Consider the following 17,056-nt stretch of genomic DNA (forward strand, 5'->3'; position numbering starts at 1 on the left):
GTTTTGCGCTCTCATTGTGTGGGAGACAATGACTCAATGAAATGAAAGATATTAGGGAGCCTTCTTATTAATAACCCGTTCAAGAAATAGAGTGAATGAGTTTGTATAATTGGACATATTGGATAGGCAATTAGGCCAGGGCTAGACTCGTCTTTATAATGGTCAATCATATTTTCACATGTTAATATTTCTATTTGATTCTTGCTTGATTCCATTAATTTATAATAATAAACAAATCTTTAATGGGCTTATTTGAAACCTCTTGAATAAATTGCAAAACAGAAAACAAAAGACGGATGGCACTTCGGTATCCTGACCTTCAAATAGAAAGTAAAACCACTCAACGAGTTGATTATCTACCAACAGCGTAGATTAGAAACCATCACACTCAGATAACCTCGACACTAAATCACAAATGACACAATTTTAATTAAGCACACATTACCTTACAATACCCATTACCACGACCATGCCACGATCACGCTTGACCGCTTGTTTCAACTGCACTCCAATTGTTCTCTATTCCAGTTTACTACTCATTTACCAGCACTTACCGAGAGCAGACGTGTAAAATGCATACAAAATTGCTCGTTTTAATTTTATTGGTGCTTTTGTACGAAGCAAAGTGTGCAACGAAGAAGACTTTTGATTCGACGAACTGTGATCTTGGTCCTTTGGTTGGAGAAATTGCATCTTATAAAAGTGTTGTTGAGAGTATAATAGACTATGCTGTGTCCGGGGCGTTCAAAGGGAAGACTTACGATGAGTGAGTATTGTTGGTACTTGTAAATTAAATTGAATACAGTAGCAGTTGAAGGATTTCATTTTGGAATTGATTTTGTGAGGGTATACTTTATTTGGTCATTCAATCTAGAGTGTGGTTTTATTCTAATATTTATTTTGATGAACATATAGAAAGAACCAAAAATAGGGAAAGGTGATAAATTAGTGTTTGCAATGTTTATATATTTTTGTACAAAAATTGTTCACAAAAGATAATTAATCTTATACATAATATTGATGATGATGTATTACAGTGAAGAACAAGATGTGATATATTTGTAATTTTAATGTATCCTTGATACTAAAGTACAGTAATGTGATAGTAAAGTACAGCAATTTATGATACATTGACTACTCTATGAATGGGCTAAAGATAAAATAATACCTACCAGCAATTTGTCTTAAATTACTCTTTGTTACATAAATTGTGCAGTATCTTATGTTATGTGATTGTTGTATGGAACACACATGTAAGGAACAACTTCGATTGCAGTAAAAAAGTATAAGTATAAGTACCCATGTTTCCTCATTTGAATATTTTATCCTCTTTTTTGATGCATTCTCATAAAGAAAATTGCCTTCACTTAAAAGAAAATATAATAAATATAAAAAAAAAAATTGTGTGTGCCTCTCGAGCATTCCAAGGGAATTAATCTCATTCTCTTTTCCTGATTTTATTCCATATATCTAAATAGTTTTCGCAATTTAGCCATAAGAACATAACAAACAGACGATCACATGTACAATATTAACTACGTCCCATTTGGCACTATCATCGCATCTCACGAGGACTTAATACAAACCATCCAAACGATATCAACAAGTGGATTGCGTACAATCGAAATTTCACACACAATTTGATAAGATAATCATCTTCAAAATCCATATGAATGTCTACGCTCTTGAGCCTATCAAATATATAAGTAAAAGTAATCTTATAGACATTTGAGATATTCGGCCATCGATATTGATAAGATACAGTACAAAAGAGCTCAAGTTTTATCGAATCATCTCACTAACTCAAAGACAGTGGAAGAAAAATGAATTTCTTTCATATTGTGTTTGTAACCCTTTTTGTTATTGTTATGAATGAAGCGAAAGTTTTGAAAAATTTAAACAAATGCCACGAGACTTTGGGGGATGAATTGATTGAAGAGATATGGGGTTACGAAAGTGTTAAGGATGAGATATTAGACTATGTTTTGAACGGTGATTTTAAAGGGAAAACTTATGATGAGTGAGTTCGAAAGTTAGTTTAAGATATAAATAAGTGTATAGCAGTTGAAGTGTAATTGATAAAAGTGTTTCTTAATTCCAGGTTGGCGAAATTCGTGGACAAGTTTGGAGCGCGGCCGTCAGGTACAGAAGTACTTGAAAAGTCTATAGATTACATGATTGAATTATCTAAACAAGAAGGTTTAAATGATATTGTAACTGAAGAAGTTGAGGTGAGTTGTCAGATACTTTTGTTAAAGATAAGTCGTTTGTGAAATTTAAAAAATACGTAATTGATTCAGTTTACATTATCATACTTACATGCCTGAAGTAAACTTAATTTGTTATTTCTCTCCAAAATCTTAATTCGCTTCCAAATGAAATGACATGTTTATCCTTATTTCTATATCACGTGACATTATATTACATTCTTGTTATATTGCAGGTACCAAGATGGAAAAGAGGTGAAGAGAAAATAACTATGCTTGAGCCTAGAGAAAAGGATATTGCACTTCTAGGCCTTGGTCGCAGTGTTAGTACTCCTGCCGAAGGCATCACAGCTGAAGTTATCGTCATATCGAACTTCACACAACTTGAAAATACACCTGATGAAGACGTCAAAGGCAAAATTGTTCTCTACGTTCCCATTTTTACTACGTATGGAGAAACTGTAGTATATAGGTCACAAGGAGCGACAAAAGCATCTGCCAAAGGTGCTGTTGCATCATTAGTTAGGTCTATCACACCATTTTCCATTCATACTCCTCACACCGGTTCTCAAACTTACGGAGATGGTGTTGTTCCTATTCCAACTGCAGCTATTTCTTTGGAAGACGCTGATTTGATCACAAGAATACACAACAGAGGTGAGAAGGTCATTTTACATATACTTATGGTATCATCACTAGAAACTAAAGTTTCCAGGAACACGCTTATAGATTTGAAAGGATCAAAAGACCCAGAGAAACTGGTGATTGTATCAGGACATATAGACAGTTGGGATGTAGGCCAAGGAGCTATGGACGACGGTGGTGGCCTCTTCATCAGTTGGGCAGCTCCTGTTATAATGAAACGACTGAACTTGACACCAAAACGAACATTGAGAGCAATATTTTGGACTGCTGAAGAACTTGGACTGGTTGGTGCTTATGCTTACGAGAAAGCGCATAGGAATGAAAGTCACAATATTAATTTTATTATGGAATCTGATGAAGGTACTTTTGCCCCTCTAGGATTAGCTGCTGCTGGCAATGAAAAAACGCTTTGTATCGTTGCTGAGGTTTTGAAGCTATTTCAGTTTATTAATGCTTCTACCCTCGTAGAAGAAGCCAGTCCGGGATCAGATATTGCTATATTTACTGGAAATGGTATCCCGGGAGCTAGTCTTCATAATGACAATAGTAAATATTTCTGGTTCCACCATACTGAAGGAGACACCATGAATGTGGAAAATCCAGATGAACTTGACCTTGGAGCCGCGTTCTGGACGGCTGTCGCTTACATCATCGCTGATATCTCTGTTGATATTCCACGATAAGTACAAAAAACCTTATAAAATTGTGAATATTTTAATTTAAAAATAAAAGAGTACCTATTTTAAGCGTGATTGTAAAGTGGTCTAAAATTTCTAGAAATCCATAATAAAGTTCTATTTTTAGATAAAACAATTCACCTTCAGCATTTTCCAATAGGCATCAAATAACTTTTCACTTGAAACCCTATCAAATATTTTTCTTTCAATATACGGTATCACACTCAAATAAAAGAGCCTGGGGCAGAAAAAACTTTGGAAAAATCCTTCATACAATTTTTATTTTGGGAATGTTCCAGTCAATTTTTCTAGAAGTATCCTTAAATCAATGAGCGTGAATCCTTTATCTTCGGTTCATTTTCTTTGAGGATCGAGCTCTTGGGGACGCTATACGGTATATTATAAAGATATTTTCTGTGCTACAGCAAAATACAATATTCTTTGGCGAAGCGATCCACCTTTCGATAAAGGTCTTAAATTATGTTATCGTGTCTCAGCCGTTGTAATAAAAATAAAACAAGTAAGCTTTCCGACAAAATGTTGTATCGAGCGTGTAAGGTAGAAACTGATTTTTATGGGGATAAAAAATGATGATGTTACTTTTTATGGTAAAGAAAACTGTGTTGAAGTTAAAAACAAAGCCGACTTATATTTTGATAAAATCTTTTATAATAATCTGGTAAGAGTGAGCTCAACAAGATTGCTTTTGGAAAAGTCTACCTATTACACAGTGTAACACTAGAACAAATGGAGGTATTCTTTTGTTCGTTGGGACAAAATTAGCCGACACAAAATCGTTTTCCGTGTTCCAAGTGTAATAGTTTGATCTTATTTAGCGATGTCTTGGAAAGAGTTTTACTTGTAGTCTGCTCCGACAACGATGGAGAAAAAGTAATTATTGATTTAAGCCTAAATGAAATTAATTTTCCTAAAATCAATATTTCCGAATTATTCAATTGAGTTCGCCTTCAATCAATTGTGACATCGTTATAAGGAAAATCAACATTGGAAGCCAATGAATAAAATAAAACTTGTCGAAGTTGTTAATTGAAAATGTAACTAAATTACAGACTGCTTTTGTGCTTTACGTTTGGTAAAGGTAAACATTTACGAATCGGTACAAATTTGAAACAAAATTACACAAGATAGGTCAGGTTAGGTTAATGCTGTATTTTGCAAGTAAAAAGATTTGAAGAGAAATTGTATCTATATACACGCATTAGATAAATTAAAGTGTGAAAATTAACACCTTGTAATCGAAAATTCGTCTATTCTATTCCAAAGGAAATTACGAAAAATACATAATCCAAAAAAAGGACGCACAATTCCATCCAAGTGAATTCTATCGGCCTTTTTACTGAATATGAAAGAACCAAATAAAAATTAAGTAACTTTGAAATAGCAGTACACTTAATGTTTCACGCAGTTTTACTCTCATTCCAAGGAACTTCTTACCATGAAAGGATAAAATATAGTCTATGTGTCTATGTTATCCCGGGTACAATTTAGTTTTCCAACAGAAAAATCATTTTTAAAATCGATACAAACAAACAAACCTCTTTATAATATTCTTTCTACTCTCTACTTTCTTTATAATCTCGGCGAAGGGTAATCAATCTTACTTTGAGGACGATTAACTTATAACTTGTTACTTATAACTGAAACTTCGATATTTAAGACTGAAGTGTAACGTGCTTCCAGTATAATTCAAGAACTATTTAGTACTGTAACAGCCTTTTTATCGTCCCACTGCCTCAAGCACAGGCCTCCTCCCACATGGAGAAGGACCGAGCATTAATCACCACGCTTGCTCAATGCGGGTTGGTGATTTCAGACTTAATAGTCCAGGTTTCCTCAAGATGTTTTCCTTCACCTTTGTATCCGCCATTGGTATCCAAGACATACTTAGAAAGTACATACGAATTTAGAAAAATTTCATTGGTACTTGCCTGACCTGGAATCGAACCCACACCCTCATACTTGAGGTTGGTTCTTTACCCACTAGGCCACCACGACTACAAACTATTTAGTAATCTGTGACAATGCCATATTAGAGAAGTGATTAGTTTGGAGATATAAAAAGTTTCATGGGTCAAACTGAGGAGGAATTGGTTAAGAATACACGTGGAATACCTTAACATACTTATTGTCTAACATAGAGTTTCTGTTGATGGAAAATTGAACACATTCTATAATTGGCTGAACCATCACATCGGATATTAAACACTTTAATATATTGTATATATTATTGCCATAACATCGACTATTTATGTAGTACTTTTATTATATTATTGAAATTAGTGTCACCTTTACACACCTGAGTAAACAGAGCATGAAACTGTCCTGATAGATAAGACACTGGTCCCAAAACCCACTTCATTTAAACAAACATTCATTACCATTTCGTTGGTGAACAAAAAAAAAACAAAAGAATAACTTATAACAATAGGAAACCGTCCAAGCGAAGATTTTACCTTGCTATTTTATCGTGAACAATAAAAAGTGTAATTATAAGCAAAAACAACTCCCCAAACGTAATGAAGAATGGTAAAACTTCAACGAACTGCTTTTCTTTTAAGAGTAACACACTGGAAACTTTTAGTCGGCCGGCAGTTTTTTTGGGCTCATAGATGAGTATGAAGATGAATGGTGGTACGCACATTACAATTATCAAGTATTTAGCCGGTATCAGACCGACTGACCACTTTGATTATTATTATTATCAAGATTATCCTGTAAAATATTTTTTGTCAAACATCAGGTCAACTGTCGGCCGACTGTTTAGTCTGTAGTCTGGGGGTACTCTTAAGTTCGTTTCATGTTTTTACCTAGAGAAGCTGTCGTGGCTCTTTTGTTTTCTTATTTTCATAATGGGAAAACTGTTGCGTGTTAAATGATAAAAGTTATTTGGTTTTATTTTGTTAAAGAAATAAAGCTGTTAGTATGACGAACAATATAATAATCATCTATGTAGTTGATTAATTACCTGCCTTTATCCCTATTTTATTTAGAAAAGGGCTCTACTTCTATACTCCTCTTCATATTACATGACATGTGACATTATTTTAAACCAAATTGTTTTTTACATAGTCCATCAATTGTTTATTTGATCGTCTTTTTTCCTATAAGTACAGCGCCTATCATCATTCACCCTTTATCATTCATGTAGGTAGTTATTATATTCAAAGGGTTCATTTACTTAAAGTACACAAATAAATAATGCTCATTTTATTTTGCTTACTGCTTTTAGTTTAAAACAACGTTGAAAGCGAACTTAGAACCATGTCAGTAATTCCTTCTATTCTACAAGTAAGAAGGAAACGGTAATGGGTAGCGGATCCACCTAATAACATAAACGAATTCGGAGTCACATCTGTCTTCGAAGCGAACTGTAAAGAAAAACTAAAAAAAAGCAAAATAAAATACTTTAAATTCGTGTTTTTAAAACCTTTATTTAAAAGGTCAAATAAAGTCATCGTCATCTGCCTAGCCTTTTCCTAACTACGTTGGGGTAGGCTTCCAGTATAACCGGAGGCAGCTGAGTACCAGTGTGTTGTAAGGAGCGACTGACTATCTGACCTCCTCAACCCAGTTACCCGGGCAACCCAATAAGATTAGTTGTCAGACTTACTTAAAGGTCAATTTTTTTGGCTAGCAATTGCGATGGTAGAATATTTCTAGTTACAAAATAGGTTTATGATGGACAGTAATGAAATTAAAGACACGGCTGTGTTCGTGGAAAAAGTAATATTTTTTTGGTAACAATGAGGAGATCTAAATCTACATTTAATGTGGCTTAGAGATAAAATTAGTTCTTGGAAATTTTTCTGTTGTTATTACACAAACGCCTCAATGAATTAGCAAAAGGCCATAAGAATAAATACACTCAATTATTTACGAGTGAAACACTATTCCGCAATATATAACTTTAATAAAATAATTAGGTAACTTATCTTTAGGCTCAAATATATTCTCTTTATATTTTTTTATTTATTTTCTTAGTAAAAAGGAGCCGCTTTAAAACCGTAAACAGATTGGGTTTATATTTTATTTTGTCGTTAGCTAAACAGGAAGCAGGATTTAGAATTTTAGAGCTCAAGTAATTAGATAGAGCAACCTTGTCGGTTTAAGCACAGTTTAACTTTTATTTACTTTGAAGTTCCGCTGGTTTAGTTTTAAAACACCAAACCGGTTCTAGTTTAAGATATTTTGATTAAACCTGGTTATTTTGTAGAATGAAAGCCTTTGAAGAAAATTAGATTTTTACGATCAGTTTTTAGTTTTAGTTTTTTCGGTAATTCTTTTTGATGTAGTTTAATCAAAATTGTTATACATTTAAGTTTAATAATTATTTCAGTAATTTTTAAAGAACGGAGATAATTTTAAAGTGTGGGCGAATTCGTTAGGTGACCCGGTTATATCTATTTTTTTATTTTAATAAAGGTATAAAAAAATACAAGATAACATTTTTCATATAAAGCTTGACCAGACAAATATGATACTCTTGAATGAGGAATTCGCTCCATATTTTCACGGATTTAAAGCTCTGGAGCTCTTTTGTGGTTGAACATATTGTGTTACTCAAAAACCACAACTGGTAGACCAGCCATTTATTTCTTGGAAAGAAAAAAGCCGAAGAAAAGATTCAATAGTACCACTCATTCATTCTTAGGCACGTACAATAGTACTCTCCTGTGTAATAAAGCATTTTATTGAATCATCATAAAGTCGATTTACGCAGGTTTTTTCTTAGATATGTAAAAACTAGAAGGAAACTCCAATCTGCTTTTTAATTTAAAAAGCAGATTGGAGAATTAAAAAGCAGATTGGAGTTTCCTTCTAGTTTAAAACTTACTTATTTACATAAAACAACTGCGTTTCTCACTTATACACCGCGGGGTATTACCAACATAAAATCCGTAAACAGATTGGCCTACCTGGGTAAGCATCGCAATATTTATTGCGATCCCAATTGACTGGCTCCTTAACTCTGCATCACTGGCCGAGACTGGAAGTCAGATTTAAGTGGGAATAAATCACTTCCTGCTTAATTAATTACATTATTATCCATTTATTTAAACAGATTCAGATTTAAACGCCTCAATAAAATTAATTTAATGCTGTTGTACATTAAATAGCTATAATGAGGTATTAAAATTCCAACTGAGTAAGCCACTTCGTTATGATATTTTATCTACCGAAATAAATTCAAGCTATTTTAGGCTTCCTTTTAATTAACGTGAGAATCATAGCCAGTTTGTTTTCGAGAATTAGTGTGGAGTTCACCCCTGATTAAGGAAACTTAAGTACTGGTGTTTTACATTAGAAAATTGTTTGAGAAGCGCTGTGTCTAATTTTGGAATATTTAAGTGATGGCATCTGATGTGATAAGGTCACGAAACTAAGATTTATCTATAGTTAAACAGAGCTAGGCAACATTCGCTCAGTTACAGGCTAGGTACTTGAAAATATGATCAGTAGGGTTTTATTTAACACTATAAATGTGAAAGGCACGAATAATGAACATGAGTCCAATAAAAGCAAATTAAGGCATTATTAGAAAGAAATAAATAAAAAATACTCCGAATAACTTTATATAAGAAATAAATTATTCTCTTAAAATTCTAAAAAAGATAGCTATTACACGATGTTACAAAGAAAAACAAGTATTTTCCGAAAGCTCATGTAATAACTGGCCCCAGGAAAGATATATTTCATCCTGTTAGTACGGTGCAAAGTTTTCAATGCTGCTAATTCCCGTCCAACCACGGAGGCAGGTTATATTTCATTCGGGAAGCCGAGAAGTTTCCACACGAGTGAAACGGCTAGCCTTTCAGGTTTTATTTCTACCCGCGGCTCCCGTGCAATTGTCCGATATTGGAGATTTAATCATAGTAAAAGGTTATGTTTTTCCATTTTTTTATGATATTTGTAAGGACTTAAAGTCTGACTGGAAATATTTGCATAAGTATAGTCACCTAAAAAAATAGCAGCAAGTTTTTTCGAGGAAATAAAAACCGATGTGTTTAATAAATAAATACTTATTTTTTAAAGGGACGAAAATAACCACCAGTCTATAGATTAGCCCCAATTGAAATTATCTAAATTTTGTCTTGAAAGGGAAACGACAGAATTACCATAGGTACGATAAACGAGTTGAGTATAGAAAACTAAAAGCTGCTACAATAAAAACGGCTACAAGCAGCATATCAGCTTCCCTAGTTTATAAACATTCTTCTCCACTAGGTACTTTACAATGACTTAAGTTACAGAAGTAAACGTGCGGGTTATAGAGCGATGGAGCACCATTTCTTTTGTTCGCAAACGCCAGGCGGCGCGCGATAAGAAGTTATACGGGTGTGCCTTCAGCGTTTTAATTGATACCGCCGAGGCCGAGAGCCAAAAGTCGAAAGCCGAATGCCGAATGCCGACGTGGCGCAGCGGAGATTAAAGAACATATTCATCGTACTGCAGTCGAGCGTTAAGCTTATCTTTTTTAGCACTTAATTTTAGAAATTTTCTTGAGCTCAATTATTGCTGAGGAACTTCGTTTATTTAGATACCTTCTTGAATAAAATTCTTTTAAGTAGATTTTTGTACAGTTCAGATAATTTCTTCGGCTTTGGAAAACCTGTTATCTTATCATAGGTATCTAACACAGGTTAGCCTACAATAAACTGATAATTCCACTTGTCTAGAAGAATCCCCAAAAAGTTCAAAGAAAATAAAATGTATCCTTACGAAGTAATGAGAATTTGAGGTGACATGTCTGAACGTTTTTATTGTCATTGATTGTCTTTGGTTCGTCCTTTGTGAACGTTTTCTTAGAGCCTGTAATAAAATGTTATTTTTCATTAGGATTTTTTTATTTTTGTAATCATTAGGATTAACTTTATTGTTCCAACTCTATATTAATTTAGTTAATTTATAACAACTACAAATTACTATTTTAATAGAAATCCTTTTTTAAATGTAGTAAAAATATGTTAAAATTATTCTGTTACATCTAACTCGAATACTCCACGCTACTGAACAACTATCAAATAAACAAGCAAACACAATTGGTCACCGTATATCCCGCAAAAATCCTTGCAAACGAGTCTTTAATTCTCTCGAATCGCTATCTCACAGCTAAAGATAATCGAGAGAACTCGCAATGTTTGTAAACTTCCCAACTATAGATAGAAGCTCGACCGACACGAATAACGTGGACGATGAAAATTTTCAAACAAACCCGCCGAAGGTTCGTCGCACACTATAAATATTTCATAAGCCTGTTTATTCGATTCTTACGTACCAAAGCGAACTTCACTTGAATCGAGATTCCCTCAAATCGTGACTGGAACAATATTCGATGATAGAAAACATCTTCCGAATTTATATTCGTTTGTGCATCGAGATGGTGGGACACTGATTTCGAATTCTATAAAATGAATAAAATATACGAATTCATTGAGGTTGATAGTCATGAATGTTTGGAATAAGATAAATGAGAGGACACTACATTACGACGCAATACCTGCCGTATGTTCAATACTGGTTAGTAAATCAAGAAGATCATCCATTGCACAATTAACGTGAACCCAATCTCACAAGCCAACACAACAACAAGCAATGTTTAGCTTAGTTGTAAAGGTTAACAAGTCTAATAAATAATAATGTACAAACCAGATTAATAGTAAACTTTTTCATTTTAAAAAATCCTTATGCAAAAACAGACTGAGCATTAAAATCTGGAAATTATAATATTTTCCTATAATTCTATGTATATTATTAAAACCAAAACCCATAAATTACCTCTACTCTAACAATCTAAAAACGAAGGATCCTAAGCCTAAATAAGTATAAGGGATTTGCATAGTTGGGTTGTTACCAATTAGGCCTTTGGTAAACTCATTTAATTCATTAAAACCTTTTGGCTAACATCCTAACAAAACTGCTATTCGGAAAGTTAACCGGTATTTTCCGGCTCGAGGGGATAAACAACTTTTAAGCTGAAGGTCACCTTCAAACCACTTAATACGGGGAACCTGACATGTTAAAAGTTCCCATTATATTTGTGTCACGGTAGGGAGAACGAATTGTTACCAATGGAACTGAATCTAGCGAAAGTATAAATGATTTTGGTCATTTTCTAATTCCTATAATGCTTTTAGCATTTAAGTACTGGTACTTTCGGCTGGATATTGTTATAATGCTGATTCTTGAAATGTATTTGGTACAACAATTTCCTGAAATAAATCATTATTTAAACTTATCATTCAAATTCTTAACAAACTTTTTGCTATATCAATAGGTTTTTGGATATATATTTTCACAATAAGTTAACACTAGACTAGTCTTTTTATTTACAAGGCATGAATCAAATACCTACATGAATTCTATGTACATTCCAAGAACTTGAAAATATACAGTCGGTTTTTCAAGGTCCACTTAATCCAGACAGAAAGCTTTTAAGATTAGACGAGATGTTTACTATAACCACAGCGAAGCACCGGAGACATCAAATTCCAATCTACTTATTTCCATATGCAAATCATTCGGGAGAAGTTTCAGTATATTCAAGTGAACACCGAGAGCTTCTCACTTTCAGATGCATGTCTCAAGTAATTGTAATTTACTCGAGAGCCCATGTTTGTTCAACACGACAGTAAAGACTCATTGCTGAAACACACACGCTGAATTGACCCTTAAAGCGTAAAGAATCGGGGTGGTTTTCGCTTGCGACTTTCAAGCTTATTAGGATATGTATGTGGACGATTGTAAATGCGTATTGGGACGATAAATTAAAACGTGATCTGCCACGTATAAATAACCCAAATTCTGTGGGAGCAATTTATTCCGTTTCAGGCTTGCCAGTGAGCTGAGCAATGGAATTGGGGAAAGAAATTTCGATGCTCAGTTGTCTTTGAACTGTGCATCGGTATTCCGGGTATTATAGGGTTGTACTTACCTAAAGTAAAATGCAGATAACTGTCTTTATTATAAAAGTAAGGATTAACATATTGGTTATAATATATAAGGTATACTGCCAAAAAGCAGCAACTTGTGCAATTAAGTCCCATTTGTGTGTAGATATTATATAACTGGTTTTAACAGTAGGTACTTATGTATCATATCCTGAGACTAAATCCGAATGTTCCTTGTAATCTTTGGCAGTTTATAATAAAAGTGTGAATAATATCTTACCTTGACACCACCTTCTGATATCCCAATATAAATGTACCTGTAATAAAGAAACATTTTTTTTAAAAGAAAATTAAAATCGTAACACACAAAATACTCTCTTTATTCAAACAAGATAAGAATGATACTAATTTTATTCTTATACAAATTCATATCACGCAGTGAATATAGGTTTCAAAGAATGCGAGCGTATTTAAAAAGTAATCAAGTCGGCAATCTTTGCTTAATCGAAAAAACTATGAGAACTAAACCTTTACTGCATACTAATCTTGATACATATCTTATTAAGTTAGGTAAAGTTCTTGTAGTTACTTAGTTACAGTATGTTTGTTGTAAAACTAACTTAGAATTTTCTGCAGAGTATAGATAGGTACTATTGCTTCACTCGATATATGTGCAACTAGAATCAAACTTAGTTATATTTTTGACATTCATAAGTGCCTGTGAAGGCTTAAGTGAAATAAATGATTTGACTTTGACTTTATAGAAGCTTCCTTTCTCATCTATAATTATTGGTACGCTTTGATAATGTATTTACTAGAATTAAGTGGTTGCAACTCTTTCTCTAAGTTGAATCAATTACTTAAATAAATAAAAATATGCTTTCTGTTTTTGTTTGGTTCTGTTTACCTTCTTACCTACAACATGTAGGTATATTTTAATTGATTCGATAGTTTTTATTTTCAACACTTGAGAAACAAGCAGTTATAAAAACAATACAATATCATTATAAAAAGCGTGTTTTTTATCTTTTAATGGTTACTTAATCATGCTGACAACGTGAACAATTTATAGCACTATTAGGAAATCATTAAAAAGCTACTCGAGTGAGTAATTAATGAATGTCAATTTACTTGGTAACCCTGTAAATACACCACAACGACCCGTTTAACCCTCGCCGCGTCGGGAGGATAACCCATCTGCAATTTTTACGATTCCTCAAACTAATTGCCTAACATTAATTTTCTTTAATTTTAAATTCACTCGAAATTATTTCATAGTTTTTTAACATCAACCTGTTGGCGAAAATGAGTTGAGTGAGAGTAACTGTAAAACGGCTGGGCTGATTAAGATGACGTTCCATGAAGATATAGGTGAATACCTAGGTAATACTACGTAAATACTCTACTCTTTATAAAAGTATTTTTTTATAAAGAGTAGAGTATTTTACTCGTCACGCTAGTGAAACCAAGATACTCAGAAGTTGTCATTAATCTTAAATCCCCACAACTGTTTCACATATTTTATTAAGAAAATCTCTTTACAATATAGCGATATCCTTGTATAACTCCACTTACAAGACGAGTATCCGATTTTCATTTTAACGTTACCTCTTTGCAGTGAAGTCGGCACACTTGAGTTCACTCGCCTCGGGACGTATTTAATATGCAAAATGCAGATTCATAGATATGTAAGCCGTCTACATTCTTGCTGATACGAACAATGAAATATAATATGCATTTAATTATGAGGGAGATTTAGTTTAACGTTTAACAATTGTAAAAAAAATAATGAATTATGCGAACATTGGACCTACTCAAATAAATGGACTCACTTTTTAAATTTATACAAGTGTAGATAGTAATTTGACAAAAATAAATTCTGTTCTACCCAAGAATACGATTGGCAAAAATAAAGTTGTGATTTCAAATAAAAACGTGTTGGTTTTATGAATCAAAAGAAAAAGTATAATAGAATCATAAATTGCTTACCTGCAAAAACTATAAAGTTATAAAAATAAATTCGCAAAGTAAGGTGACACGCAAAACGAAACGTCACGTAAAAAAGAAAACTTTATGTTCTACGTAGCGGCGTAGCGATTCGTAGCGGCCTACGGCGTAGCGCTGGCAGTCTGCTCGCATCGGCGTCCCCGAGCGCACGCCGCGTCGCGATCCCCGACCGAACATTTAATACGAAAGTAAACAAATAAAATGTGAATATATAAACTTTGTTATAACATGATAGTAAGTGACCCGACAACTCTTGCAGATACATCCCACACTCAAAGGTAAACTTTTATTACTTTTTTCAGTTTTACAATTATATCAAAAAAACATTTTTTAAAGTTCTCTACTTTAATTACTATTGTTTGAGGGTCAAACTGGCGACAGGTGTGATGTTTAGAGGTTCATGTTCAAGGTAGAAATCGATAAAATTAATTATTTTTAATTAACGTTTTGTCTCGAAAGTTGAGCAATTGTAACAATTTTACATCATTTTCGTTATCAAATCTTTTGGGAAATTATGAACAAATACATCAATAAACTAATAAATATAAACGATGAATAAATTGTTTTACTATCTAACATAATAAATCAAGCCACGTTGTCACCACTATTTACTCTGATATTATTAATAAAACTCATTTCATCAGAACTCTGTTTCTAATAAATACTAATTATGTTTACTACGTAAAATTATGTTTCGTGTGTGTAAAATGCAATATGTATCTTATAACTATCATACCTATTTGCATAATAATTGAAATAAATAACTATAAGTCCAAACGGAAAACTATCCAAAATGTATGATTATTAGATAAAAAGTTATTTTTCCTTCTAACTTCGAATTATAAGTTAAAAACTTACAATTAAAAGAGCTATTAATTTTTATGTATTTGAAAAAAAAAACTGTATTTATAAAAATGTAATGCTTGAATTTAATTAAAATTATTTTTAATTAACATCTATTTCTGCTTTCTTATCTCAGTGAAAATCATTGATTACACAAAAATTAACACCAATACAAAAATAATAGTAAAAATAATGCATTACCCAAAATTAATTCTCTTACAAGCCTGACAAAACCGCGAGAATGAGATACTATAACATTACCGGCGTCCCAAACGTCCTTTATGTCCGCGATTACCGCGACTATGAACGATATGAAGGATAATTGCTATAATTACCGCGGAAGATAATGGATTGATATGGATATGTCGTAATTTTTTTTGGGAACATTCAATGAACAGGGATGTTGAAAGGGGACAAAATCCAATGTATGTATACCCAAAAAATGGGCCAATATCAATATCTATATGTATATCCTTAAAAAAAAATTAAATGCGAAGGGAATCACGAAATGAAATGAAATGAAATCGTTTATTTTGCAAGTTGGACATTACATCACTTTTACACGTCATTTTAAGAACGCTGGGAACGCTTTCACACCAAAACTGCTGAACTAATTTAAATGATTAGTAAACACATATACGTTCATACATATCACAAAATAATATAAAAATGCATGCGTTAGCTAAAATTAACCTCGGTGAAACCGCAAGAATTAGATACTATTACATTACCGGCCCGAAACTTCCTCTATGGGCCAGATTACCGCGATAATGAACGATATGAAGGATAATTGCTATAATTACCGCGGGGGATAATGGATTGGTGACGATAATGACGATCATGGGGTAAGCTATTCGAGCAATGTACTCGTATATAGTATTTTTGGGAACATTCTATGTATAGGAATGTTGACAAAGGAGACGAAATAGAATGCATGCACCTCAAAAAATAGGTCATATACTACCAATTTTACTAGTATTGTAAATGTGAAAGAAAAGTATGTCAATCGCAATGTCACGCTAAAACTGTTGAACCAATTCGAATGAATGTTAGTACACAGATATTCTAGATTCTGAGAAAGAACATTGGCTACATTTCATATGGGTGCTGGAAGTAGTTCTCTCGCGATTCGAGGGAACCGCAGGGAACAGCTAGTTTCAAAATTAAGTTAAATAAAATCTTGTTGGAAGTAAAAACAATATATTCTAAATCTATAGATACCAATAGTTTATTGGTACAATTTTTTTATCACTAATGTGATATCATGTTTGTTCTTTACACAACTATACTATAACACGACTATGCAATAATAAATGTCAAAATTCATTGGTTACCCAGTCAACATTTGGTACGAGTTACAAAATTCATAAAAGTGCACTTCGCTGTCACACCGTGCCTCGTTCAAAACTGTTTGATGGATTACTAAACAAAACTGTGGCCGGCGTTTTTACACTACATATGAATAAGGTAATGGCTTCGACGTATGGAAAAAGTGGGCCATTGTGAATATGCGTTGTATATTTTTTTGGATGCTATTTTTAAAGCTGTCTTTTATCAAAACAATCGGATAAATAAACGGTTGGGATTTATTTGTGACGCCCTAATTCTAAATAGTACCTACATATGTATTTATGACTAGCGGTTTCCTAAGCATTAACCCTCGACCCGTGAAAACTACTTATCGTACCCGGACACAAATTAGCATATAAACTTTCTTCAATTAAAAGGGTATGTAACACTGTAACCATTTTTCAAATCAGGCTTAAGT

At 33.1% G+C, this 17,056-nt stretch overlaps 2 protein-coding genes across 3 annotated transcripts in view; both read left to right on the top strand.

The window, feature by feature from the left end:
* The first annotated feature begins 518 nt into the window (after positions 1 to 518).
* On the top strand, positions 519 to 3,795 carry LOC110377407 (carboxypeptidase Q). 2 transcript variants are annotated; one of them, XM_021336296.3, is made up of 3 exons: positions 519 to 766; positions 2,102 to 2,231; positions 2,444 to 3,795. In XM_021336296.3, exons 1-3 carry the CDS (start codon positions 573 to 575, stop codon positions 3,533 to 3,535), a joined length of 1,416 nt encoding a protein of 471 aa, XP_021191971.3. In that variant the 5' UTR covers positions 519 to 572; the 3' UTR covers positions 3,536 to 3,795. The 2 variants fall into 2 exon arrangements, with proteins under 2 accessions (XP_021191971.3, XP_049696856.2); XM_049840899.2 differs by lacking the exon at positions 519 to 766 and adding an exon at positions 1,781 to 2,020.
* Positions 3,796 to 14,535: 10,740 nt separating this feature from the next.
* The window catches only part of LOC110377413 (uncharacterized), a 67,663-nt gene continuing 65,142 nt past the window's right edge, over positions 14,536 to 17,056 (top strand). Inside the window, exon 1 of the mRNA XM_021336303.3 lies at positions 14,536 to 14,723. The gene's annotated coding sequence lies outside the window, so the exon portion shown is untranslated. The remainder of the gene's footprint in view (positions 14,724 to 17,056) is intronic.

This window comes from Helicoverpa armigera, chromosome 10, assembly GCF_030705265.1.
Source record: "Helicoverpa armigera isolate CAAS_96S chromosome 10, ASM3070526v1, whole genome shotgun sequence".
Classification (NCBI taxonomy): Eukaryota; Metazoa; Arthropoda; class Insecta; order Lepidoptera; family Noctuidae; genus Helicoverpa; species Helicoverpa armigera.